Source organism: Phasianus colchicus, chromosome 26, assembly GCF_987193195.1.
Source record: "Phasianus colchicus chromosome 26, bPhaCol1.hap1.1, whole genome shotgun sequence".
Taxonomy (NCBI): Eukaryota; Metazoa; Chordata; class Aves; order Galliformes; family Phasianidae; genus Phasianus; species Phasianus colchicus.
The window spans coordinates 5,556,544-5,583,843 of NC_143461.1; the positions used below are offsets into that span (position 1 = coordinate 5,556,544).

Sequence of the window (27,300 nt, forward strand, 5' to 3'; positions counted from 1 at the left end):
GAGACACCATGGGTGCAGTTTGGGTCACTCTCCATCTCCAGCACGGCTCCTCCAGAGCCCATAGGGGACAGCCACCCCCTCCCACCACTCTGTGCCATGCAGTGCTGGTGGCTGCTCTCACACTGTGAGCATCACGGCACGGCTGGGAGGCCTTGGCAGTTCTCTTAAATGGTGAACATGCTGCTGAGAGCTCTGGGGTCTTTTGAGTAATCTAATTGAGTTGTTATTGTGCATTCCACAGGCAGGGTGTGACATTTGTGACCAATTCATGCAAAAATGAATGCTAAAGGAGACTGCTGCCAGATACAGCTATCTGGTTGCATCAGAGAGAAGTAAAGATTTATTAATTAGAGTAATCTTTTTCCCAGAGAAATACCAATCACGGTAGAGATTAACAGCGGTAACAGTGATTCAGCACAGAAATTCAGGTGGAGAGGCAGCTGGGCAGAGCAGCTGGGATGGATCAGGGATGCTCCTCTCATCGCGCCGTGGCCGGAGCCCCCGGGAGCTGCAGCCATCAGTGCTCAGACCTCCTGAAGCTCCCTGGGGAAAGATGAAGGGAGGCAAGAATTTCTTTGAAGAGATGCCGCCTCAGTCAGCCTGCTCTTGCCTGCCAAACATTATCACATGGAGGACTGCTGCAGGTCAAGTAGAATGTCTGATCGAAGCTTTCTAGAAATGCTAACCTTCTGTTCATTTTCAGCATTTTTAGGCATCTGAGATGCTGTCAGGTCCTGAAGCCTTATGTGATCTCAAAGTTTTTATGGCTTCGGACACTTCCTCCATTGTTGCTCCTCTCTCCAATGTTTTATTCCCTTCCAGGCAGAGCTTCAAGTTTTCAGCACCTCCTGGAACCACAGCCATGAAGTCAGACACAGAGAAGACCGTTTGGTCACTCTCCATCTTTTGCTGCATTAGACTTTTGCAGCTAACACTCTTTATATTTTAAATGTTGTGAGTGTTCCAACTTTTCCACTCGGCTTTAATTGTGTTTCTCTCTTAATAGCAATTAAGTTTCTAATGTTTGGCTCCAGGATACTTCTGACTTCTCTGGCTCCTTGCTCTCAACTGGGCGTTATTTTCCCTTTTCCTCCTTTATTTTCTACTTCTGTACCTTGTCTGATAAAACTCTTCATATCATCATTTAAATTTGAGTCGCTTGTGAAAATGAAACCATTTTGATATGTGATTGTGTAAGAAGTAAATGGACTTAAAACATGAATGTGAAAAAAAGCCATAAAAAACATCTCCAGATTTCCAAATAAGGAAGGATGTCATCATGTCCTTTGCCACTGTTCAGAGACAAGAGTTAATGGAAGGACATAGGATGTATTCCTTTCTTCCAGTTCTTACCTGGGCTTTCACAAGAGCTGCCAGACTGGGAGTGGGAGGATGATGAGCGGGAGAGGCAGCCTTTGCCCCCTTCTCCCCCACCACTGCCCCCTCCTCCTCCTGAAGCTTTTCCACAGCCTCCTCCTCTGCTGCTGCCTCCTCCTCCACCTCCAGAAGTTTTTCCACCAGATCCTCCGCTGCTTCCTCCACCTGAGCACCAGCTGCTTCCTCCTCCACTTCCACCTCGTGCAGAAGACCCACTCGTTCCTCCGTGTCCGTGTCCTCCAGAAGATCCACCACCAGCTCCTCCCTGCGAGGTGCTGTGAGGAGGACAGGGCATGCATGGCTGAGATTCTTAGCAACATGGCTGATGTGTGACATCCTACCAACTTATCGGGGCCACTCCCTGACTGCCTTCCTTTGAGCTCCTTGTATGACTGGGAAAGTACTGCTGTGTGAAACGTGTTCAAGGGCATTGTTTCTAAACTATCCTAACTGGGAACAAATTAACTGCTCTGCATATTAGTTACTCCACACGTGCATACCTAATACCATGCTGTCCTTCCTCGAGCAGTGACCGGTACTGAGCAATCTCCTGCTCCAGGCGGGTCTTGATGCCCAGCAGCATCTTGTACTCCTCGTTCTGGCTCTCCATCTCGCAGCGGATGCTGGCCAGCTCCTCCTCCAAGGGGCCAATCATGCCCTGGATCTGCTGCAGCTGCATGTTGTAGCGGCGTTCTGTGTCCTCCAGGTTGGACTGCAAAGCCCCTACCTGAGAATAGAATGAAAAGTAGTTTTTTAATGGAACGTGGCAAGATTAGCCCATTCTTGTGCCCCAAAGGAGAAAAACCTTTCACAACGTCCATGTGGCAAACATCCTATTATCTAAATGGAGTGCTAGCTTTAGCTACAGAGAACTGCTTCTCCTGCCATTGCAGCAACTCACGTATCAGGCTTAGAAGCAATCTCTACTTACCCTGCTGAGCTCAGACTGCAGCTCAATTTCCAGGCTCTGATAGTCACGTCTCAGCACAGAGATCTGTTTGTTGCTTGATTCCAGCTCCTGACCACTTGAGTGGACTTGTTGGCTCACCTCCTCCATCTGAAAAATGAATGGATATCGTTGGAGTTTTTTTGGCCACAATTATTGTGGAAGCATCCAACTGCACGAGGAGCTGAGGCATTCAATGCTTGCTCATTTACCTTGCTCTCATACCAACTTTCAACCTCTTCACGGTTTTTCTGGATAATTTGTTCATATTCTTGTCTCATATCATTCAGTTTTTTCAGCAGATCCTCTCCTGGAGCAGCATTGACCTCCACATTCACGTCACCGCTGGATTGTGCTTGCAGTGATTTCATGTCCTGCAGAGAAAACCCAGACCCAAGGCACACAAACAAAAATGGTGAAATTACTTTGTGAAAGAGTTTTGGAGCCAGCCAGCTTCCTCCGGAATCATTAACTATTCCAGATCCTCTCAAAAATGTAGATTTTTTTAATGCTGTTGCTTGGCTTTGACTTTCCTGTTGTTGCTTGGTGGGAGGCCCTGTGCTAAGAGAGACCCTGGAAAAGTCTGGGCCAGGAGCTCAGCTGTGTTAGGAGGGCAGGGGAGGTGTCACTGGGGACACCTGCCCACATTCCCAGTGTTGGAAGCGTTCTCATTCGCCTCCACAGTTTGCATCTCAAGGAGCTGGCTCTTACCTCCTCATGGTCCTTCTTGAGGCCAATCAGCTCTTCTTTTAGGGACTCGACTTGCATTTCGAGGTCAGACCTGGTCAGGCTCAGGCTGTCCAGCAGGGGCCGCAGGGTGTTGATGTCGGCCTCCACGTTCTGCCGCAGTCCGTACTCGGTCTCATACCTACAGAGCGCAATGCAGACAGGTCAGCCCTGATCCTGGGCTCGTGGTTCTTCTCCTTCTAACTTTATTTACAAAAATTAAACTTTAATATGAAAACGTCTTTGTCGTCTTCTCCTCTTACTGTAAACTTTGAGCGTGGTTCATCTGCATTTCATTTGACTTTCAGTGAGAGAGAACCACAGTTTGTTTCTCCTTAAAAATAAAACAGTTTTTCAGCTTTCCCTAAAACAATGATCTTTGTTCTCACAGCCATAGGGAGTATTTCTGCTTTGTTACAGAAATAATTAAGAACCTGAAGTCTTCCAGGTTGTTTCAATTGTGCTGTCATGGAACCAGAAGCTCTCGGCTTTGTGGACTGTTATTTCTGAGGGTAGGTTGAGGAAAGGAGGAGAAAGGAAGTGGGTGCCTGGAAATGGGAGATATGTACTTACTTTGTCCTGAAGTCTTCTGCAGTCATCCTTGTGTTATCCAGGTCCAAAAGTACTTTGTTGGTCTCCAAAGTCGCAGTCAGAATCTAGAAGAGAAGATGATGGGCTGAGGACAGCTTTCACTGGGAGCCTCTCAGACTTACAGGAGGGACACATTGGAATGTGATCTTCCCATTGTAGTGTAGGTGAATGAGAGGAGCAGCAGCTCCTACACGGAGAGGCCTGAGAAGGCCATCTACAGTGCAAAGAGATGCCACTATGAAAATAGCATCAGAACTGCAAAAGACGCATTTGGGGAATGCAAGCAGGGAGGAAGGAGCCCTGCAGGAGGCCTGGGGCTGTCGCTGTGCTCTCTGTGAGCCCATGAGGACGAACCGAACGTCGGACACTGCCCAGCCTGGAGGCCAGCACTGACGCTTTTCCTATGCTCTGAAATCTGCTGCAGGCACTCTGAGGGTCTGATCTCACTGCCAGCTGAGTGCCCGGGGGTGCACTGCAGAGGGTGCATTGCTTCTCTTCTCATGGTCGGTAGTCAGATGTGTGCGGAAGGTGGAGTTGAGGCACACGAGGTGCCTTCAGAGCAGCAGTTGGTGAGCACAGAAGTATCCGTGCTGGTGCCCCTGTTGCAAAAGGTCTACCAGATGTGCAAGTGTCTGTGACAGGGCCCCCTACCTGATTTTGAAGGTCTTCAATTGTGGTGTAGTAGTGGCTGTAGTCCTTTCTTCCTGTAGGACCTTGCTTCTGGTACCACTCCCTGATCAATTGCTCGAGCCGAGCATTTTCTTTTTCCAGACTTCTGACCTTGTCCAGGTATGAAGCCAAGCGGTCATTAAGGTTCTGCATGGTCAGCTTTTCATCGTTGGACAGAATTCCCATGTTCTCTCCACCAAAGCCACCGCCACCAAAGCTACCAGCGCTGAACCCAGCATCGCCCAAGCCAAAGCTCCCTCCGTACCCAGCGCCAAACCCGCTCCCTCCTGCCCCAAAGCCGCCTCCCATGCCGCCGCAGCGCATCGTCCCTCCGTAGCTGCCTGCACTCCATCCCCCTGCATAGGAGCTGCCCCCCGTTCCGCCGCTCATTCCCCCTCCGTAGCTGCTGCGCCTCATCCTCCCAAAGCTCGCTGCCCCGCAGCTGCTCCTGGAGCTGCCCCCGCTGCAGCTGCCCCCAGCGGGCCGCCCGCCCGCCCTGGACGCGGTGTATCTGTGTGCTGCTGCAGAGCCGTGCTGGCTGCCCCCGCTGCCCCCTCGCAGGCAGCTGGAAGATCTCTGGGAGCAGCTCATGGTGTCGGCAGTCGGGGCTCAGCGAGTGTCAGAGCCGCGTGGGATCATAGCTCCGGCCCCTGCCCTGCTGGGCTGCATTTATAGTGGGGCCGTGGGTGTCACCTCCGAAGGGAGCACCTTCTTTCCATGTGCAGTGGCAAGCCGTGGTCCTGGTGCCAAGAGTAATTTGCCAAAGGGAGATATCTGGCAGTTCAGGAAGCTGAGCCCACACTCCGTGTTTGTGACCGTTTGTTTATTAGCACAAAGCGTGTAATTTCTGCTGGGTGGCTCTGAGTTAGGCAGCTATTTTCAGTATCTAGTCCACTGACACTCATCTGAATTAAACTCATCCCACTCACCTCACCCCACACACCTCCCAGCACAACAAACCATCGCAGTGTGACAGCACTGAGTGCTCTGTGTCCTTCAGTGCCATCCTTCCTCACACTCCTTCCCCCTTTGGATGTGTGTCAGGGAATCCAGCTGTTCTTTACATGCAGGGCTCCCTTAATGCGCTCTGCTGCCTTATGCCTCACGCTCCTTCATTTCAGGCTATCACTGCTCGATGCCTTTGGAACACGTATTGCAGAGTGCTCTGTAGAACCACCACAAAGAGCCACTACTGCTGCAGAGCTACACCCCAGGACTTAATCTTTTATCCTGCAAACAAAGTGGACATTGGCACACACCATCTGTCCACCATTGCTCTGAGTGTGCAGCTGCAGTTACGTTTCATTAATAGCCACTGCAGTATGAAAAGCATCGGAACCGACGTGGAAGGGCTGTGAGGGCAGCGTGGGCTGCTGCTCCGAAGATGATACTGAATATTAAGGTGGATGTAATAAAACATTTAATGTGTTAGAAAGTTATTCCATCTTCCCACAGTTCCATACAGAGGATGCCGGGTGCCCCGCAAACAACTGCTGCAGCTCCACGAGCCCTTTTATGGCAATCTGAAGACACTGAAGGAACTCTGCATTTCTTGAGATCTCTTCAGTAAAAGATAAGCACTTTGTTGAAGGAGGTGCATTGTGTGAGCTGTGTCAGGGCTGTGTGGCTGTGTTCCAGAATTCATTGAAATTGCAGTTTGGGGGGTTGTGTCCATCAGATGTACATCAGGACAGCATTTCCCTTCAGTTTTGTTTTCTGTTGGACACAGCATGACTGCAATAGGAACGCTGGCCAGGAACACTGCACCATCTTATTCTGATGTGGCTGTGACTTTTCCAGACGTGGGAAGCGGAGCTGAGCCCCCCGCACTGCAGCAGTCTGTGCTGCCATCCCCACTGCAGCCCCGCGCTGCGCTGAGCCGCTTTTGTGACACCCAATTTCCTGTATTGATCTGCTGTTATTTCTTCCTCGCTGAGCCTTCAGGATGTTGATTGTTGCTAATGGAGATGCGGGTGTTGTGGCTCATAGCAGTTGTTTGTGGAAACATCCTTTATAAACACCCCTCCCAGCACACCCTCACCCACACACAGGGACACACCTGGAGTTTCATCCTCTGCTGGACTTCATTTCTGAGCTGTGCTGGGAAGCCAGGCCCTCCCTCCCAGCCCCCACTGCAAAGCTTGGGGGAGTCTAAATCAAGTAATTTTAGCTTGTTCCAGTAAGAAGTCTTTCTCTGTTGAAGTGCTCCTGCACTATCAGCTCCTTTGGCCCATGACAGTCATGGAGCTGTCAGGAGTCACCATGTGCCATCTGCGAAGGTCTCCCACTCTCAGTGGTGCACATCCCAGCCCTGCCTGCTGCAGGCATTCAGGCAGAGCCCCCACTGTGCCAGGTACAGCACCAAACAACTCCGCTGGGGTCTTTTCTGGAAGGGTGCCCATGGGGAGCTGTGCTGCCTCTGCCCCTCGCAGTATGGGGAACGAGGTGTGAATGGCAGTGCAAGGTGAGGTTGCAACATGGCACTTGTGAAACTGAGCTTTTTTTTAGTCACTAAGTGAAGCTAATGGAGAGAACACGCGGGCACAGCATACCCTCAGCTGAAGGTTTCATGGCAGCAAAAGAACCCACCGTCCTGCATTCCACGGGCTGCCAGAACAGAAGGGGGTGGAGGGGAGGAGATGCTCTGAGGGCGGGCGGCACCTCGGCTGTTTGCAGCGCGTCCCTTCCCTTTCCTGTGACAAACCTGAGCTGCTGCCCAGCAGTGGGCGATGTATTTGAGCACGAAGGGCTCACACAGCGTGGGCACGAGTTCAGTCCATCAGCGAGCCTGCAGGGTCACGGCCGTGTCTGGTGGCAGCAAAGGCTGCGAGAGAACAGGGTCTGTGTCCCCTGGGCTGCACATGGCAGGAGGGAGGGGCGCCGCTGGGGCCGCAGGAGGGTGGGAGGGGGGCCGGCAGTGCAGGGCTGGCACTCCCGGTGCTGCCTGCTGCGTGCCCCCAGCGCTGCGACCTGCGAGGCCAGGAGAGCAATGAGTGCAGCTGTGCCTGCAGCTGTGCCCGGCGCGGCCCCTCCGTCCTGCGGTCGGGTCTGTCGGAAAAGGTCCTTCTGCTCAGTGTTCTGGTGGAGAAAAACGGTGGAAGAGCCATGTGGGGAATACAGGTCATTCACATAATCGTACGTTACAAGCTAACTCCCATTATATGCTCATCAATCAACTTTATTGGCACCAGATAATCGCATGGGATGGTATTTCCTCATAGTAAATAGGACACCGGCCCCTGAAGTGTGACTGTGTCGGAGAGGAGCTCTGCCCTCGTCCTGCAGGCAGACGCTGCTCCTCCTTGCCGTGCGCAGCGCTCTCCTCTGGGCTGAGACGTAGACAGACATCTTCTTATCTCTGTCAGATCAGAATGTTGGAAAAAAAGAAAACTGGATTCAGATTCGTTGGGTCGTATTAGGACTCGATCATGTTTATTACTTAATAGCGCGTGAGCTGAGAGCTCTGAGCTGATCGCTGCCCTACGGCTCCCACGGCGGCGCAGTGCGGGCGCTCAGCGCTGAGCGGCGCTGCGGGCGCGTCCCGGGTTTGTGAGTGCAGCTCGTCGGGCCGTGGCTGCAGTCACGTCCAGCGCCCATGAGGTGCTTTGCTCGCGCCGTGGGAAACTCGCCGGCCGTGCCTCCTGTTCGTTCTCTTACCTCCAAGCATCTCTCAGCGCCAGGGTCCGCGTGCCGTGCCGTGCCGTGCCGTGCCGTGCCGTGCCGTGCCGTGCCGAACCGTGCCGTGCCGTGCCGTGCCGTGCCGTGCCGTGCCGTGCCGTAGCGGCTCCGTGCCGCCAGAGGCCGCCGTGGCTCCCGGAGGGCGGTGGCTGCCCGGGGCCGCTCGGGGCTGCAGTGGGCAGCGGATTTGCTCCTATGCTTCAGACCCAGTTTAAAGTCTCCGCCGTTGGACTCCAGCATTTTCGCATGCCTTCAGCCCCGGGTCGTGTTTGCGCTAGGTCGTACAGGCTTACAGAGGGTGTGAAATGGGCTTTTGTGTGGGTGCTTTTCCCACTCGGGTTTTTTGGGTGCTGTTTCGGGCAGCCACCTGTATGGTGCAGAGCACAGGGTGTGCAGAGCCCTGGGCAGTGCCTGCGGGGGGCAGGGGGCACGGAGCCCCATCCTCAGGGCTGCTGCTGTGCTGGGCTCTGTGCTCGGCTCCTGCTCTGCTGTGCCCGGGGCTGCGCTGCGCTCAGCACTGCTGGGCTGCGGGAATCAGAGGGCAGACACGGCTTTGTTCATTGCATCAGGCAGAAGCACAGTTTTATTAGAGAAGTTTTTTCACCAGCAGGTACATTAGTGATCCTGACTAACACGAGTAACTTCTAGAGATTGCAGCGTTACAGAAGCAGCAGAATGAGGAAAGGAGACCCACGGGGGCCCATGAGATACACGGCAAAGCGTCGCTGAATTCTACTTTGTCTGCATGGAGGCATGCAGTGAACACGGAGTGTTCTTGTTTTGTCTGTGAGTTTCTCTGTGTGTCATCTCCTGGTCCGGCTATCCTCAATCACAGATTCTCCTGCAGGTCACTGCAGAAAAAAAGGAGAGCATTATTTTGATTCAGGCAGAGAGAAAATCTTTCAAAGAGGAACAAAAATTGGGCTGTGCAGGACACTTATTTCAGTGATAGGCTCTGATAAACAAGAGCGGATGGTGGGGAGCCCAGGGAATCCCAGAAGCTCCCAAAATAATTGTGCTTCGTTGGCAAACTGCACCATAGGATGACAGATTGGCTCTTTGTGCCCATTGCAGCCCCGTGGCTCAGCGCTGCGGGGCTCTGCTGCTTTACATCCACCTTTCCCCTGTGCCTCATCTCCCCAGCCTTCTCCTCACACTCCCACATCTCACATTTTCTTTCTATTGCTCCAGATTGTGCCCAACCTCTGTCTAAGCGTATTTCTTAGTGGTGCTGCAGTTTTGCCCCTAGTGCCAAACAGCCCAAACTACAGCACTGTAACTCTCTGAGAATGTATAAATGGTGGTTTAGGACATAGCGTTGTCTCCTGGCCTTACTGCAAAGGAACAAACTGGGCAAAAAGGTGTTGTCCTGGTGTGGAAGCAGCTCTTACCCTGTATGTCCCCAGTCTTGCAGGGCGGGACTTGTGGCTGGCAGTGGGATGCTGTGGTTGTAGTGTAGGTGTGGCTTGTCCTAATGACTCCTCCTCCAACACCGCTCCCTACTCCAATTCCTCCTCCATGACTGATGGGATGCGTGTGGGGAGAGAGATGGACAGTGTTAGAACTTTACATGGCGCTACCAGGGCTCAAAGTATCACATCATGCCATTTATACAGGTTAGAAATGTCACGGAGCATTTTACATGGTGTTCTTTTCTCATTTTGCTTTCCACACCCCCTTTGGCATGGAAGTGGCAGAGCCCTGCAGATGTTTTTCTTCTTTTGACAGTTGTCACCCATCTGATCACAGAAAACACACTGTGACAAACGAGGACACAACACTGGAAGTTGTGATGTTGGAAGATTTGGTTTCTCTGCTTTGCAGATCCCAAGGAGTGACATTTAGTTCAGAACTGAACACTCATCGTAGTGAAGCAGCTCAGGAGACATTTTCATCTCAGAGCATTGAGATGGACCAGAGATGTCAAATAATTCCCAACCCGTAAAGCACATCCTTGATCTTTTCCCTGATTCTGTTGGATTCAGAGATCTACGTACATAAGGTCCTGCTGTCCTCCTTCCAACAAGCAGCGGTAGGTCTGAATCTCCTGCTCCAAACGGCACTTGACGTCCAATAAGGTCTTGTACTCCTGGTTCTGGCACTCTATTTCTGCTCTTATTTCTGCCAGCTGCTGCTCCACGCACGTGATCTGGTTCTGTAGCTCACCGAGCAGCGTGTTGTACTGGCACTCCGTCTCAGCCAGGGAGGATTCTAGATTATTCCTCTGATAAAGAAGACAACCACACAGAGAAACAGCATTCACTCGCGTGTCAGCGCACCGTTTGCTGTTTCCACTGTGAGAGCAGAAGAGCTGCCCTGCAGTGCCTGCACGCAGCTGTCAGTGAGCTGTGCACGCACCTGGCTGAGCTGAGCCTGCAGGTCGATCTCCAGGGCCTGCAGCTGCCGCCTCAGCTCCGTGACCTGATTGTTGCACGTCTCCACCTCCTGACCGCTCGTGATCACCTCCCGATTCACCTCCTCGATCTGCAAATCACCAAGCCAGAGCAAAGACCCTCAGAGAACGTCTGTGCAGGCTGAACTTCTACAGCACAGCTCACAGTGAGTAGCAGCACAGCCCCAGGTGGGCACGGCGAGCTGTGTGTGTGTTGGGCTTAACCACAGCCTTTGGCTGTTTGCTCTTTTTAAATCGCAGTAACCTCCTGGCTACCAGGGCTCTTTAATCCCAGCGTGGAAGGTTTCAGTTCCAGCACGGCACCACAAGGCCTTGCGGCAGCTGCTGCCGCCAGATGGGATGCAGCAAACTGGTCAGACAGGCCTGTGCCTCCCGCAGAGCACAGCGTGTAAACCTGTGCTGATCTCAGGCGTCTGCAGAGAACAACAGCTTGTTGTCTCTGTGTCTGTTTCAGTGCTTCTAAGCCCCGATCTGTGCACATCAGTCTGGCAGCAGGTTTATGTTGCTTACCTTGCACTCGTACCAATCCTCAACTTCCTTGCGGTTGCGCGCTATCAGTGTTTCATACTGGCATCTCAAATCCTCCAAGATCTGCCTGAGATCTGGCCCAGGGCAGGCGTTGACCTCCACACTCACATCTCCAGTAGACTGCTTTCTCAGACAATTCATTTCCTGGAAATACAGCCTGGATTAGACAACAAAAGGAGCAGAGCTGGGTGCTGGGCGGCGCTCGCTGTGCGCGGTGCCTCCCAGTGCAGCTGCGAAGTGCAGAGCGATGCTGCAGATCCGTTGGTAACTTAAAGCACGGTCCTGTAGGTGAAAAGTTCTGTGCCAGGGCTCTGCAGAGCAGCAGCAGCCTACCTCCTCGTGGTTCTTCTTCAGGCAGCAGAGCTCCTCCCGCAGTGACTCCAGCTGTGCCTCCAGGTCGGACCTGCAGAGCGTCAGCTGGTCCAGGACCTGGCGCAGCCCGTTGATGTCAGCCTCCACGCTCTGGCGAAGGGCCAGCTCCGTCTCGTACCTGAGTGAGAAAGAAAGCAGAAAATGAGAACCTGCTCTCTGCTTATGCAAAGATCTCCTCTTCCATCTACGTGCTCTGTTCTGGGTTTTGCTGTCTAAGCTGAATGCGCTGTGCATTAGATTTCTGCGCTGCATTTGATGTTTGTTGTGTGCAAGCTGTTCTTCCCCACCTGTTTTCCTCCCTCTCCTGAAAGCAGTGTCTGGCGTCGGTCACCCATCGCTCAGCTGCTTTGCTGATCCCAATCTGCAGTGGTGTGTGATGGGGATGCACTGACTGCACCACTAAGGGCCGCTCCCTGCAATGCCAGTCCCTGGCCCTAACCAGCAAACACTGTTGCCAAATGTTTTACCTCAGAACAGTAATTAAGGGAGGGCTGATGACCAAGAGCAAAATGCCTTTCATCATCCCATCCTGTCCTAACGTGGTGTTGCAGTGAGACTCGTCTGAAGTGTCTGTGAGCAGCGCAGTGGGATGGGGGCTGGGGGTGTGGGTTTGGTGCTCGGGGACACTCACTTCACACGGAAATCATCCGCGGCCATCCTGCTGTTGTCGATGTCCAGAATGATCTTGTTGTTATCAATGGTCGCACAGACAATCTGGAAAAGAGCAGAGCATGAGAACAGCTCCCTTCTCTGCTGCTGTACTCCATGGTTGCACCTATGCTAAGCAGGAGCTCTTTCTGATTCCCTTTTCCCACCGCCTCTCTCCCCATAGGTTTGGTGCTTGAGCAGAGCACTTGCAGGAGGCAGCTTTGCCTCCGTGATGGGCAGGCAGCAAGGAGAAGAGCTGGGCTGGGCAGAGCTGGGAGTTGGAGAGCTGTGAGATGGGCACTCCCAGTTTCAGGGTCTGAAGACAAGTTCCAGAGATGCTTCAACTTAAAGCTCAGCTGACACGCAGCTGCTTGGCCTCAAGCTTAAGGGTTTTCAAGGAGAATCTGGGAGGTACCTTGAAGCCAAAACGTCTTCCATAACTTTCAGTGTGGACATTTTATTGTCAGGCTCTTTGTGCCACTGCACAGAGCATTTTAAACACCTGGCTTTTCTCACATAGCTTTTATAATGCCTCGTTTGGGTCACCATCAGCTGGGTGAGATTTTCTCTTACTCTACTGCTCCTTTTGCTTTGCTGTATCCATAACCATACAATCAGAACCCAGTATAACAAGGCATCCTTTTTTCTCTGAAGAGCATTATCCCACTTGTACGGCCTCACAGCATGACCCACTCAACAACGTCCTGGAGGAAATTGCTGCCATTTATGTTTGCAAGCACATTCTACAGCAATAAAATTACCTCTAACAATTGCAGTAAGTCCTGAATGCAAATTGGAAAAATAGAAAGGGGAGGAATAACTGAAAAATGGCATTACCTGATTCTGGAGATCTTCAATTTCTTTGTAATAGCAGCTGTAGTCCCGGGGCTCGCAGGAGAGGCCCTGTGTAGCGTACCACTCTCTGATTCTGCATTCCAGCTCTGCATTTTCCTTCTCCAAGCACTTCACCTTGTCCAGGTAGGACGCCAGGCGGTCATTGAGATTTTGCATGGTCACTTTCTCATCACAGGATGAAAGCAAGCAGTCGCCACCAAGGCCACCGACAACCACACCGCCTCCAATGCCAAAACCAAGGCCATTGCCATAGCAGTTGCCACCTCCATAGCTCCCACCAGCCAAGCTACCGACACTCAGTCCCCCTCCATAATTCACTCCACCGCAGTAACTCCTTCCAGAAAAGCCTCTGCCACTGCCTATTGTATAGGAAGAAATCCGTGCTCCACCACCACCACCAATGATACAGCTGCCACCACTGCTCCTGCCTTTGCTAGACACAGTAATCGTCTCCTTAATGTTGCAACTCATCGCGGCAGCGGCTGGAAATGCAAGCAGAAGCCCAAAGCAAGACGCACAGCTTGATATTGAATCAGACTGCAAGTTGTCTGCTGCCACAGGACTCTATTTATACCTTCCACAGTGGGTGTCACCGCCGGTCCTGTTCCCATAAGGCTGGCTACTCCAGCCATTGGTGCCAAGAATAATTTCTCAAAGGGAAGTTTCCTTTCAAGATTCCCGGTAGACAAGGAAGATGCTTTACATGTCTCTTGCTTATTTCAAAAATACATTAGCAATAATGTTTTATGAATCATCAGCTTTTTGTTTATGATGCAAACTTTACAACATTAAGCCAGGAAAAACACTGTCCTAAATTATATACCAGGAAGAAATCATTAAAGGTTATTGCATCAAAGAGCTCTTTATCTCTCATTAATTTATTTTCATTTTATTTTGAGTTGAATAAGCAGGTTTCACACAAGCTGCTGATGTTGGAATATGTAAGATGAAAACGTACGTACGAAGTTGGATTCTGGAATGATGTATGAAGAATGATGTAAGAACTTTGCGGAGAGATCAGAGACGGAGAGATTAACCTTTAAGTCTCTCCACTGCTGAAATAACAATTCCAGAACACTCTGCTGTGAGCCATGATGATGTGCACTGATCTCTTAATGGACACAGACGAAGATTCTTCATGTGTGATCTGTGGCTGCCCAGTGGCTCACAAAGGATTTGCTTGTTTTTATGGAGAGCATAAAATAACACAACAGGGCTTTAAACACTGTCCTGCTGCTCAGTGAAAGGTGCTGCTGCCGTTCTCACGTAATGGCAGATGAGCACTGCTGGGGGAGGTGGGCTTTTCAAACTGAGTGGGGCTGGAAAGACCCTGCAGGCAATTTCTGTGTCAGTGTGCTGTGTGCTCAATGCAATTCCAGACACTGCTGGGAGACGTGAGGACAGAACTGCCCATGAAGGCGGTGGAAAGTTGTTGCCTGGAACAGTCCTGGACTGGCTTGGAAAAGATGGATTAAGTGTGAAATAGAGGTTCTGGTCAATCCCTCATCTCTCTAAATCTGAGCTGGGCAGAAAAAGTGAAAACCAAAAGTCTTTCATTTTTTTTTGACATCAACATTCCGGCTCAGCTGCTTTGTGAACACGCCGAGCTGGGCTGCTGTGTGGGGAGAACTGTCTGCAGCAGCTGCTGGGCTGGGGATGCATCCACCCAGAGCCACCCAGAGCCACCCAGAGCCACCCTGAGCCACCCTGAGCCCACGCCAGCAGAGCACAGAGTGGTGAAACTCCTGCTCCATGTCTAGATGGTGGGCAGCTGCTCTTACGGCAAGCAAACACCCCTTTCCAAAAGACCGAAGCCTGGCACTATTCGTGGATTTACCCATCACGTCATTGTTCTCACTCTCCTGATTTCTCTATAAAGATGCCTTCTCTTATCTCTCATCCTTGGACATTACTAATGTGGTGCAATGAAAGCCAGCAGCATTCCTGTGCTATCTCCAGCAAGATGGAGACAGAGCTGTGCAGACGCTCAGAGTGATTTATCAGCAACAAGGAGCTGCTGCTGGCACTCTGCTGATGCCTTCAGTCCCACCATGCTGCGCTCCACTCAGGGCTGAACCAAGAGCAGAGCTAAGAAACACGTGAAACTTCAGCAAACAGCGATTGTGCTTAGAAACAGAATATCTAGATTTCATTGCGAGGAATGGGGAGCATAATTGGAGTCAGGGTGTGGTGGTAAGAATGAACCGAAACTGATGTAATGCTGCGTTGCTGGAAGCTTTGCCTTGTCCTGCATATGATTCTTCAGACGTTTCCCAACAGCTGTCTGCAGCAAGCATCTTTCCTGAGTGAGCACGCATTCCTTCCTCTCCTTCACAGTTATCGTTTTAGCACATCAGGATAATGCAGGCAGAAACACGGGACACCCCTTTGTGGGATGGGAGGATGCCTGTGTGCCATTGTGCTGATGGCTGCAGTGATAGCACGGCTCTTGGCCCCGCAGTGGGCAGCTCTCCCTGGCACAGTAATGCCCACTCTCCTGCATTTTCCTTTCTGTCTTCAGGAAATGGGTGCTCTGGTCAGGCCAAGGGAAATTACTGCTCTGAAGGTCTAAAGAAGTCATAAACTAAGCTTCCTCTCCTCCTGTTTTTGTTAGGTGTGCTCATAAGGTTCCTGGGTCTGGTCCAACTAGCACGAACAAGTATGGAAATCTCATGGAAATGTAATTTCCAGCCCAAGGTCTGCAGCTCCGTAATTTGCAGCTCCCTAATGCATGGTTATTTGCAGGGTGTTTTCTGTTGGGACTGTTTATCCCAAGCTACCTTCTCATAAGCTGCTTTCCAGACGCATCCCAACTCGTAGGCCCGGTGTCTCAGGAGCTGACTGTGCGTCCCTGGGGGCTTTCCAGGGGCACATTCGTAACCCTGGTGTTTGGAGTCCTTCTGGCCGTGTCATTAGGTCTCTTTCACCCGTCAGGAATGTAGGACAGCTCCTTTGTGAAAGTGCCTGCGCTGCTCCTGCGGGCGCCTGGGAGGGTGGGAAGCCTTTGCCATGGGTGCGGGCGCTCAGCTGGATGTCAGCAGCAGTTCACAGAAGGAGGGCAGCGCGGCTCTTCTGCTCCTGGGGCAGCCTGGAGATCCCAGGAGCCTGAAAGCTGGAAGCGCTCAGTGCAGTGTCTTCATGTAGCAATGAGCGAGGGAAGGGCTGCCGTACTGGGAAAGGGCAAGACCAGAAGGGGCAGCAGATCGTCTTACTGCTGACTTGGCCCTGAGCAAGGCAGGGGAATACAGTGGGGAAGGAACACGAGAAGATCTGCTCTGTGACTTCTTCACAGCCCCAGCTCAGAGAACTGGGATGGAAATGCACTGAGGAGTCCAGCAATGGAACTTCTCCACTGCAACCACAATGAGTGTCTCCTTCAGTCTCCTGGGAAGCACACGTTGTACGTCTTCCATCAAGTCCAAGACTTTCCCTGGACATGGAACTTGTCCTTATAGAAGACTTGATGTAGAGTCTTGGTTTGAAAACACCCACTGATGTGTCATTATTGCAGCTGTTCCAATGCTGCAATGTCTCACTTTGCTCTGGTCCCTGAATACTGGTGGTTCTTGAGTCTGGTAGATAACATAAAAAAGTACGGCTGCTGGGTCTTGTCTCCATGCACTTCTACAGGAGGAGGGCACTGTTCACCTCCTGGTACGATGGAACCTCTTTAGGCTCTGGCTGTGTATGAGCCTTCTGATCTGCTACTGATCTGGAAGGTTCCATGTCACGGTAAATGTATGTCTGTAGAGAAATCATTTTCCATACGAAGACTGAGGCTGCAGAAGTGTGCCACACTGCACTGCTTGCTCCTGAAATGTTTTTGTCTTTGTGGAAGTGAAAATCTTTTGTCTTTCCCCTCCCTGGGGGGTGACTGCTTCATGTCTCCAGCTCGGCAGCAAGGCAGGGCTGCTGTGCTGAGCCACCCACAGGGGAAGGTGTGAACACGTGGATGTGACTTTCTGTACCAAACACATGGCAGTGCACCAGGGGTACAGCCCGTGTCCAGGGCTGTAGCTGTAAAGCTGTGGGGAGGAGTGAATGTGTAAACTCATTGCTTGCTTTTCTGGTCCAGCAAACATTGTAATCCCAAACTCCCCCAGCTCATACCAGCTTTTCTCTGAATGTTCTCCAAGCCCAGAATGACTCTATAAGCTCTCTGTGGACGCATCCCATGATTACACCCACCAAAAGTGCTGCAGGGCCCCAAGCTGACAAACTGCTGCACTTGCTCTTCTGTGCAGGTCAGCATCAGGAGGCATGCATGCTACTGCGCCCATCCACACTGACCGCATCAGCTGCAGGTCACTCTGGGGCCCAGAGGCAGAGGGGCCATTGCCTTGCTTCTGAGCTTTAAGAAATAATGGCTCTGGGTACTGAAAGACCCTAGCTGGCATTTTCTCCATCGTGTTTTCTGTGGAACTGCACATTTTCAGCTCCCACTGCCTCTGCCAGTTCTTGGAAGGGTGCTAAGTGTCAAGATGACCTGTCAGCAGTTTCTGATGTTCAGGCTGAAACTTTTTGAAATAGGATGATGACCAGCAAGTGACTCAGTGGCTACGCGAGAGCAGGTAGGAAATTAACCTTTCGCCACCAGTCCTGTTTCAGTGGAAGGGTTCCTATAAAATGAAAGGGATGGCTCTGAACGTGACAGAAAACCAAACCAGCAGAAACTGCACTGGTTGTGAAGACAAAGGGCTTCTCTAACCGACCCCACTCCTCAGGTGGGGAGGAGTTAGGGTTAGGGTTAGGGTTAGGGTTAGGATCACACCACGCTGTCAGGAGCTGAAGGACAAATTTCCCTGTTCTGCCACTGTCTTTCAGCCAGGCTAAGCTCTCTTTCTTTTCCCACATATTTGTGTATAGGTTTCCATGTTTTAGCAAAACATGGAAGCTTACGGGCACCACCTGCATGGCTGCAGGAATCAGAGTGTGGACACGGCTTTGTTGATTGCATCAGGCAGAAGCACAGTTTTATTAGAGAAGTTTTTTCACCAGCAGGTGCATTAGTGATCATAGTATCATAGTACTGGGGACCTCCAGCAGCAGTCACGGTGGTTGGGCAGGTGCAGCAATACAGACTGGAAAAAGCAAATAGCAAAATAAAGCGGAATGTGGCCCAACGCTCTGCTTATCCCTCTGGCACATCGCATAGCATTGCTGAGTAATACAAAGGTGCAGCTCCTTGCTCTTCGCAGAGGCATACAGTAAATATTCTCTCTCTTTATCCGTGGCTCTGCTTCAGGGATCTCTCATTGGATATTCTCATTTCTCTGTTTAATCACAAATCCTTCTGCAAGGCACTGGAGAGATCAAAGGAAAACATGACTTTGTTTAGAGCAAAACCAGATTCTTTCCCGTGCTGTCATTCTGTACACATGATCACCTCAGGAGCCAGCTCAGCTGGAATTTCAGATGAATGCCAGCCCTGCAGGAAGAGCTGCTTGCTGCCTGCAATCAGGCAGATGGGACCCACGGTGGCTCTGGGCATGCTCTGCCCTTCTGCATAGCAGTGCCAAGCGGTGGGAGCTGCAGGCACAGCACTGGGCTGAGCACTGCACAGTGCTCCACTTATCCTCATTCTGCTGCACCAGCTGCCACACTTGTGTGTTCCCACACTTCCCACTTCTCTTTTGGTTTTCAGGGCACTCCTGTCTCCTGCTCATTCATTTGCCCTAGATTTCAGACCAGTCCTTTCTCCCTGTTCTCTGCTGTCTGTACTTTGCCTGTGTTCGGCTCTGTCCTTCCCTTCCCTACCCCTCTGCCCCCTCCCATCCGGTAGCATTGCAGTCGAGCAGAGAGGGCTCGAAGCCCAGCAGAGTTCTGCAGCCCTCACCTTGTATCTCCGCAGCTGCACAGGATGGCATCTGGGCAGACGAAGTGTACGTGTGGCTTGTTCGGATGATGCCTCCTCCTCCTATTCCTCCTGTTCGTGCAACTCCTCCTCCTAGACCCGACAACTGACTAATTCCTCCTTGCTGACTGAGTGGAAAGGAAGAGAACGTTTTAGTGAAGGAAATGGTGGATAAATTAGAAGTAGAGCTTGTGCATTGACCCTTTGCTCTTGGTCTGTTTTTGTCTTTGGCATAAACGTGGCTGAGTACTGCAGCGAGCTCTCTTCTTGTGGCAATGCTTGACTATTCTAAAATACACATAAGGAAGGCATTTTAGTCTCTTGTGTCTCAGGTGTACTCACATGAGGTCCTGCTGCCCGCCCTCCAGCAGGCAGCGGTAGGTGTGGATCTCCTGCTCCAGGCGGCACTTGACGTCCAGCAGGATCTTGTACTCCTGGTTCTGGCACTCCATCTCTGCCCGCAGGTCCGCCAGCTGCTGCTCCACGCACGTGATCTGAGTCTGCAGCTCACCGAGGTGGTTGTTGTAGCGGCATTCTGTCTCAGCCAGAGAGGACTCCAGGTTGTCCCTCTGAAGGGTGACAGGTGGCACAACAGAAACGCGGGCATGAGGACACTGCGCTTAACTGCAGGTTCTTGCCCTGAAGCAGAGCTGCAGCAGTGAGCTGTGCACGCACCTGGCTGAGCTGAGCCTGCAGGTCGATCTCCAGGGCCTGCAGCTGCCGCCTCAGCTCGGTGACCTGATTGTTGCACGTCTCCACCTCCTGACCGCTCGTGATCACCTCCCGATTCACCTCCTCGATCTGCAAATCACCAAGCCAGAGCAAAGTTTTGTTAAGGGAATGTTTCACTGTAACTCAGGCTAAGGATTGAGCCAAGAGCAGGGAGCAAAGGGCATGAAATGATAACAGTTTGGGTGAACTCTCTCAATCCAAAGGGACACGCAGAGGCAGCATCCTCTGTGGCACTTGGGCAGTCAAAATCAGTGCCAAATACTGTTACAGACGTGTGGTTTTAACCTAAGGCAAACTGCTGTGGAACCATAGCCTGGAGAAGTCACAGCTGAATAACTTTGCTCACCTTGCACTCATACCAATCCTCCACTTCTTTGCGATTACGTTCAATCAGGGTCTCATACTGGCACCTCATCTCCTCCAGAATCTTCCTGAGGTCAGGGCCAGGACAGGCATTGACCTCCACACTCACATCTCCAGTCGACTGTTTCCTCAGACAGTTCATTTCCTGTAGCAAACCATATCAGGTTTTCAGAAGCAAGGAAAACACCGGGGAGAGCAGGGAGGCTCCCGGCTGGGGGCACTGCCAGCTCCCAGCTCCCTGTGCCGCCTCCGTCCAGCGGTGTGGCAGGGGAAGCGAAGCCCTTTGCAGCATCAGCCCTGTACGACCAAGGGGAGGGAGAGCACAGATCCTGAGCAAAGGGAGGCTTTGGGCAGGGGCCATCAGCCTACCTCCTCGTGGTTCTTCTTCAGGCAGCAGAGCTCCTCCCGCAGTGACTCCAGCTGTGCCTCCAGGTCGGACCTGCAGAGCGTCAGCTGGTCCAGGACCTGGCGCAGCCCGTTGATGTCAGCCTCCACGCTCTGGCGAAGGGCCAGCTCCGTCTCGTACCTGAGTGAGAAAGAAAGCAAGAGAGAGCAGTCAGCATCTGACCCATCATCTGCTCTTTTCTGCAGATGCCTCTCTTACAGCCATTTCCTAACCGGCCTCCTGGGATGCTGAGGGAAGCGATCTGAGGATCTCCTTCCCAGGTCAGCCCTCAACCCACTTTCTCTAAGCTTGGTGGAGGGGTCACTCCACATTTGCATGCTCTAACAAGAGAAAACAAAAAACCTCCCACAAGAAGCCGGGTGAGCCCGCACTGCTCCCTGTGCAAAACCTGCCGGGTGCTTTCTGCACAGCTCCCATCTGCACACAGAACCATGCTGTTGCCCCAGACATGAAGCAGCTCTGGAGGTGACGGCTGCAGGAGCCCTTCTGAGCCGCATCCTGACAGCCTGCAGCACCTGGAGCACTCACTTCACTCGGAAGTCATCGGCTGTCATCCGGCTGTTGTCGATGTTCAGAATGATCTTGTTGTTGTCTATGGTTGCACAGACAATCTGGAAAAGAAGAGAGTTCAATGGTCACTGCTGAAGCCTCTTCCCCATCCCCTCGGGCTGCAGTGCATGCAGGCTCTGTTGGCTGGTGGGCGCGGGGCAGCTGAGCACGGCAGGCCAGTGAGCGTTCAGCACAGCACAGGGGAGGCATTAAAAGGCTGAGACACTGAGTTCAGGTGCAGACAGGGACAGTGCTGCCCAGCGCCTGCCACGATCCTCCCAACCTTTTCAGTCTAAACCTTAATTTAATGGATAAAAGATATAAAAGCTTTTCCGAGACTAATTATGCTCTGTCTCATTCTATGTTTCCTGGATTCCTTTCATTTTCTTCTCAGTGTGTTGGATCCTAGAAGTTTTGCCAAACACATGCTCTGCACAAACCTTTTTAATTTTAACTTTATTCTGGCAATGCTTTCTTTGTTCTCACTTTTAATGAGGTGTCCATTACTTCCCAGTTCTGTATGAAAGAGTAAATGTGTAAATAAAGGAAGCAATGTTTAACTGGAAATCTGCGAGATGAATGACAGAATAAGCTCATGCAGCTTGTTATTTCTCTCTCATTTAGTCGTCCTCTTGGCAATCGTCCACTCAAACACCTTGGCAGAATGTAGCTCAGACAGACTGCTGAGCCAATCCAGATGTATTCCATGCCCACAACACTTTCCCTTTCTAATATATCTGATGAATAAAAGCAATGGAAACAATCCAAACTCTAAAGACTTTTACGTTTGAGCTCCAGGGCTCTACACAGGCAGTTGTCTTAATGTCTGTTTACGAGGAGCATTTTACAACAGTGAAATGTTACTCTCAATAGCTGCATTAAGCTGTGAAGCAACAGCGTGGGAGAAGTTTACAAGCAAGGAAGCAGCTGAGAAGTGATGTTACCTGGTTCTGAAGATCTTCTATCTCTTTATAATAGCAGCTGTAGTCCCGCGGCTCACAGAAGGGGCCCTGCTTGGCGTACCACTCCCTGATTCTGCACTCCAGGTCAGCATTTTCTTGTTCCAGGCACCTCACCTTGTCCAGGTAAGAAGCCAGGCGGTCGTTAAGGTTCTGCATGGTGACTTTTTCGTCACCAGAAAGAAGAATGCCATCACCAGCAAAACCCCCCCCAACTGCCCCTCCACCAATGCCGATACCAAGGCCACCTCCAATGCCACCACCAAAGCGGGCACTGCCACCGCTGAATCCAATGCCTGAACATCCTCCGAGGACAGTGGCTCCTAAGCCACCTCCATAGCTCCCACCGACCAGACTGCCGCTGCTCAGTCCTCCTCCGTAATTCACACCACTGCAGTAGCTTCTCCCAGAGAACCCTCGGCTACCGCCTATCCCACAAGTCGTGTATCTTCCAGAGGAGACCGAGGAAATCCGCGCTCCTCCACCACCACCACCACCACCAATAACACAGCTGCCACCGCTGGTCCTGCCCCTGAGAGAGCCAGTTGTCTGCTTAATACTACAACTCATTGTGAGGACAGCTGCAAATCCAACCCAAAGCCCAAAGCAAGATGCACAGCGTGATACGGAGTCAGACTGCAGGTTGGTCGCTGCCGCAGATCCCTATTTATACCTTCCAAGCGGGTGCCACCTCTGGGGTGTTTCTTCTTCCCACGGGGCTGGCTAGTCTCGCTGTTTATGCCAGGAATAAATAACCCATAGGCAGTTTCCCTCTAGAAATCCCAGTTCACAAGGAAGATACTTTACATGTCAGCAGCTTATTCCAAAAAGTAAAATAATGTTTTATGAGTCATCAGCTTTTTGTGTGATGCAAACTTTACAAGAAGTCAAGAAAAAAAGTTGCCCTAGATTATGTACAAAGCAACAGCCTTGGTATTTATAACATCAAAGTCCCTTTTATCTTTTATTAATTTGTATTTATTTTATTCTTAGTCCAGCAAACATTTTTGTATCATGTGCTACAGTAGACTGCGTGGAATCAAAGTGGGCAGTTAATTTAAATTTACATTTCTGAAAAGCGTGAACAATGGTGACCGTAGGAGCAAAAAGAGCCGGGGTGTCGCGGTGCTGATGCCTGCCAGCTGCTGCAATTACAGGCAGAGGGCTCAGGTACCTCTACTGCAAGATTTCTCCAGTCACCTCATCCATAGCCCATGATTCTGTCATGCCAGCCCAGGAACTCAACTCGCTCACAGTCTGCGAAGCACTGGAAATTCCTGTCTGCCCCTTGGTCCAGGTGTCACACAGGCTGAAGTGCCTCTCTGAAGTTATTTTTTGTTACTGTGATCATTCAGTTTGTGGTTTGTGCCGGCCATAGATAAAGAAGGAACTTGCAGGAAAGGCGTGATGGACGATTCATGGGTTCCCTGTCCCGACTGCGATGAGATCCAGCAGGTCACTGCCTTCACCAACAACCAAAATTGTATTGAGCACAAAAGGAAAAGGAGGAAAGCTTTCCACATTTACTGCCTGTGTTTGTCAGAGCAGTAATGTGTTGGCACAGCCCGACCATCACTGCTGGGACAGCATCTTCCAGGCTGGGCTGGAGAGCTGGGGAGCGTGGGGAGGACTGGCTCAGCCAGCACAGGTGCCTTTGTCCAGCACGCTGCAGTAATGAGAGGATATTCTGCTCTTCGAGGGACAGAGAGGCTTCTCTTCCCTGCAGCGTGGAATTTCCAGCCACTCTTACTCACAGGCAACCTTCCATTTGAGGATGTCCCTGTGCATAGTTACAGAAGCTGCTGGAATAAATCTGTGACACCCCACGGACAGCCCTGAGAGCAGCCATCACCTGGGGATGAGGGCAGGGGACACCACACCGATGCGCTCCCCCTTCTCTGCTAGTGGCACCGCAGTGACGCCCATCCCCAGGGTGGCGAATGACCCCAAGGATGTGTAGATGTGATCATCTTCTCATGAGCATACGTTAGGATTCTGCTCTCCATGAGCTCATTTATTTCTTTGTTTAGATCAAAAATGATAAAAGACGCCTACCTAAGGCTGGCAGCATCCTAGAATATTCATTATTCATGGGGCACAGAGAAATAACTTGCTCAGGGACAGCGCTGCAGTCCCTCAGAGCTCAGACTGCCGACTGCAGCGCCTGAAATACGAGTCCATCCTCCCCCTGGAAACACATCTCCCTGATCTGCACTCATTGGAGTGAAGATCACGAGCAAAAAGGAGGATAGCAAATAAATCTGGTTTTCGTCAGACATTTTGAGGAATATAATTGAAGACAGGGTGCGGCTGTGAGAGCCAGCAGAAATTAATATAATGTCTGAATTGCTTGGAGCTTTGCTTCTGCTGCGTCGGTTTTCAGATGTTACCCAGCAGCAGCCTACAGAGAGCAGCGCTCTGGGCTCGGGTCGCATTTTTTCCCTTTCAGAGTCTCAGTTTAGCAGGCACAGTGCAGACATGGAGCACTGCAGTGGCTCGTGTCCTCAGCCACCAATGACAGAAGAAGCAGGTCTTACAGCACACAGCAAACTGGTTGGTGTCACTGATGGGCCATTTTTATGCATCCTGGCTCAGAGCCCCACGGGCTGCAGTCCCATTTACCAGCCAAGATTGGATCCATCTTACCACTCTCCCACAGGACTCGTTCTGGGGTGCAGTTACACTGATGTGAGGTGGTGCCACGTTCCCAAGGTCTGTTAAGGGCAGTGGGACTGTGGTGATCCCAGCATACAGCCATGAGTGCCGTGCCACCATCTCTTCCACATTTTGCTCACTTTGCTTATCAAACTGATAGTGCTCCTCGTGTCAGCTACAAGGAGGGTGCGTCCAATTTGACAGAACTTTGCTTTCATAAGCATTGCTTCAGTGATGTTTGTGCAACCTCTCTGGAATACGATGTTATCTTGTCACTTGTAATTACGAGTAATGATTTGCATAATAGCCATTGGGGATCACTTATTAAAACCTGCTTTGAAGTGATACTAAGCCGGCTCCAGACCTCACACTCCCAGCTCTCAGATGCAGACTGTGATGTTGTGGGGCTGTGAGTCAGAGCTGCATCCCCCGCGCTGATCCGCGGTGCTGGGAAGCAGCTGGAAGCGCTGTGGGCTGCGGTGCTGTGCTCTGAGAGCACTGGGAAAGGCGGTCACTCCTTTCCAGCAGACTGCTCACATCTCCAATTCAGCTCTGGGCTCGTGGCAGCGATGAGGCTCTGCATGATGCCGAGGTGTTCAGCTGGATTTCCTCCCGCTGCAGCTCCCGGCCTGATCCACACCTCGAGGGCTTTCAGTTCCCCGAGCGCCTGCAGCCTCGAGCACAGTCACTGCACAGCCTCTGCACCACTGGGAGCACAGCTGCTCTTCATGGCAAAGCAGAGCGTGAGGGCATTCGTGTTGGGATGGATGGGGACTGATGGCAGCAGGCAGCTTCAGAGATCTCCAGCCTGGGGCTGCGGGCAGCGCGGCTGTGACCTGCGGTGCTGCTGCCAGAGCCTGGCAGGTCCTGGCAGAGCCCAGACCCTGCAGGCAGCCCGAGTGAGGGCCAGCCGTGGCCCTGAGAACTCTTTGTGTGCCTTTATTTAATACTTGCACTAAAACATCGCTACTTGCAGTGCGTCTCCAGGGTGTGGGTCTTGCAGGCAGTGTAAATGAAATTATTTGGTGCACCGGGCCAAGAAATCTCCTGCTTGATTATCGTAGTACATTACTGATGTACATAACTCTTTACAAATGTTACACAACCCAATAAACTCAAGTACAAGTTCCACAGACGGTGACAGGGCGGTGGGTGAGGCTCGCCTGTCTGTGTGCTTCATGGAACAGACTTTTATGGGGAAATTAGAGCTTGTACCACACAGCAGCTCACGGCCCACGATTCCAACGCCTGCAATCAGTGTCAGTGTGTGTGCAGTGCAGCCCTTCACTCCCAGCTGCTGCCCAGTGCTCACACTTTGCAGAGCTGATAGTCTGATTTCTGCTCTCACCGACGTCTCACAGCTGTGCAGATCACTTCTCGGGGATCTTTCTGTCGCACGTTGCTGGTGCAGCTCATCCCCTGACCCCCCCCATTCCCGCTGGTAGGGAAGGGGCCGCAGCACAGCGCTGGGCACAGCAGCATAGCAGCGCAGTTCCTCCGCCTGTTGCCGTTCCTTTCTCTGTGCAATAGACCACCACCACTTTTTTTCTGTCTGTTTACTGCATCTGACTTTCAAAACCTCTCTCTCCCACCTATTAATTTGTCTCGCCCTTTTATCTGCCCGCATGCTGCCAGCTGGTTCTTCCTGCTCGCTTTTTCTCTTTAGATGCTTTCGTGGTTCCTTATTTAGCATTTTCTCTTGGAATCGCTTCCCCTGGCAGAAGGGCGTGTCGGGTCCAGCACAGCTTTGCTTTCAAATTACTACTTCAGTATTATTTGGGAAAACTTGTTGTTCTTGATTTTATCCTGTTGCTACACATTCATAATACCTCAAAAGGTGCTGCAAATTGTCTTATATTAGATTATATTAACACACGCCCACTTTAATGAAAGCTTGACTTTCGCTCGAAAGTCCCTTCCAACAGAAGCTGTCTGTCGGCTGCCCCGCGCTCCCTGCAGCCCCGACTCGCTCCTCCTCGTCGCCTCCGACCTCCGCTCCCAGCGTGGGCTCTCGCAGTGCAGACATCCCTTCCAGAGCACAACGACCTGTGTAACATGTTTCTAAATACTCGTTTAATTCCTTATTTGTAGAAATTGTTTCTCAGGTTCAGAGCTGTATCAGTAGTGGCACAGTTTTATTAGGTGCAAGCGTGTGGATCCCGGCACATCCCAGGTAAGGGCCGGGGGCACAGCAGTGCTGAGGTCCCCTCAGTTTGGTCCCATGGGTTCCTCCCATCCCACCGGTGCTGCACGTGGAGCTGAGCACTGCCTGTTAGTTTGCTTTACTTTTTGGGGGTTGTTCTTTGGGAGCCCTCCAAGGGACGTCTCCTGTCTGCAGTGTCCTGCTCAGGGTTCAGCATGGCTTTGTCTGGAGTTTCCTTTGTGCACCCCCCTGTCCTTCTCACATCCCCACTTCCTCTTGTACCGCATTTCTCCTCCCTCCTTCCCCAAGCTTGCTTAATCTTACATCCCTGGTGAATGGCTTGGGCAGGCCTTGACTCCCCCTGCAGCTCTTCAGCCCCACCTGGGAGAACAGCCTGACTGTGGGACCATACAGTCATTCAGGTTGGAAAAGACCTCTAATGTCACCAAATCGAACTAGCAACCCATCCCCACTGTGCCCAACCACATCCCCAAGTGCCACATCTACACACCTCCTGAGCAGCTCCAGGCACAGTGACTCCATCACATGTAACAGTGCTGTTCACACTGCAGCAGCTGAGCTTTGGGAATGAGAGCTGACATTTCGTGTAGCTCACATGGGACTGGAGAGCCCTCTTTGGGATGCCCCCATGAAAACACCTCCACCTGCGGGGCGCTGGAGGCTCAGACAGCTCTGTGCACAGCTTCTCTGTTTCAAAATCTCAGTTCATGGAAAGCAGGGAAGAGCCAGCTGCTTTGCATACAAATTAAATTTCCCCAAACCATAATTAAAATTGTCGTGTGAAACTGAAAACATTTAGATAATTTATTGTTTCA

General features: G+C 51.5%; 3 protein-coding genes and 1 long non-coding RNA gene across 4 annotated transcripts; all 4 read right to left on the reverse strand.

Moving 5' to 3' along the window:
- Positions 1 to 462: 462 nt before the first annotated feature.
- LOC116233682 (keratin, type I cytoskeletal 19-like) lies at positions 463 to 5,297 on the reverse strand. The gene is made up of 8 exons (XM_090124862.1): positions 4,292 to 5,297; positions 3,623 to 3,705; positions 3,035 to 3,191; positions 2,536 to 2,697; positions 2,309 to 2,434; positions 1,878 to 2,104; positions 1,354 to 1,652; positions 463 to 848 (listed from the first exon to the last, which is right to left on the reverse strand). The coding sequence occupies exons 1-8, from the start codon at positions 4,898 to 4,900 to the stop codon at positions 709 to 711; spliced, it is 1,803 nt and encodes a 600-aa protein (XP_089980988.1). The 5' UTR covers positions 4,901 to 5,297; the 3' UTR covers positions 463 to 708.
- Positions 5,298 to 7,074: 1,777 nt separating this feature from the next.
- Positions 7,075 to 8,651, reverse strand: LOC149914991 (uncharacterized). The gene is made up of 2 exons (XR_016459951.1): positions 7,967 to 8,651; positions 7,075 to 7,667 (listed from the first exon to the last, which is right to left on the reverse strand). It is a non-coding gene; the product is annotated as an uncharacterized LOC149914991 (long non-coding RNA).
- Positions 8,652 to 8,654: 3 nt separating this feature from the next.
- On the reverse strand, positions 8,655 to 14,511 carry LOC116233702 (keratin, type I cytoskeletal 19-like). Its single transcript, XM_031600764.2, has 8 exons — positions 12,786 to 14,511; positions 11,932 to 12,014; positions 11,262 to 11,418; positions 10,911 to 11,072; positions 10,346 to 10,471; positions 9,985 to 10,211; positions 9,379 to 9,509; positions 8,655 to 8,838 (listed from the first exon to the last, which is right to left on the reverse strand). The coding sequence occupies exons 1-8, from the start codon at positions 13,272 to 13,274 to the stop codon at positions 8,813 to 8,815; spliced, it is 1,401 nt and encodes a 466-aa protein (XP_031456624.2). The 5' UTR covers positions 13,275 to 14,511; the 3' UTR covers positions 8,655 to 8,812.
- A 3,358-nt stretch (positions 14,512 to 17,869) lies between these two features.
- On the reverse strand, positions 17,870 to 22,795 carry LOC116233701 (keratin, type I cytoskeletal 19-like). Its single transcript, XM_031600763.2, has 8 exons — positions 21,652 to 22,795; positions 20,687 to 20,769; positions 20,122 to 20,278; positions 19,736 to 19,897; positions 19,333 to 19,458; positions 19,000 to 19,226; positions 18,640 to 18,785; positions 17,870 to 18,106 (listed from the first exon to the last, which is right to left on the reverse strand). Exons 1-8 carry the CDS (start codon positions 22,234 to 22,236, stop codon positions 18,081 to 18,083), a joined length of 1,512 nt encoding a protein of 503 aa, XP_031456623.2. The 5' UTR covers positions 22,237 to 22,795; the 3' UTR covers positions 17,870 to 18,080.
- Positions 22,796 to 27,300: the final 4,505 nt, after the last annotated feature.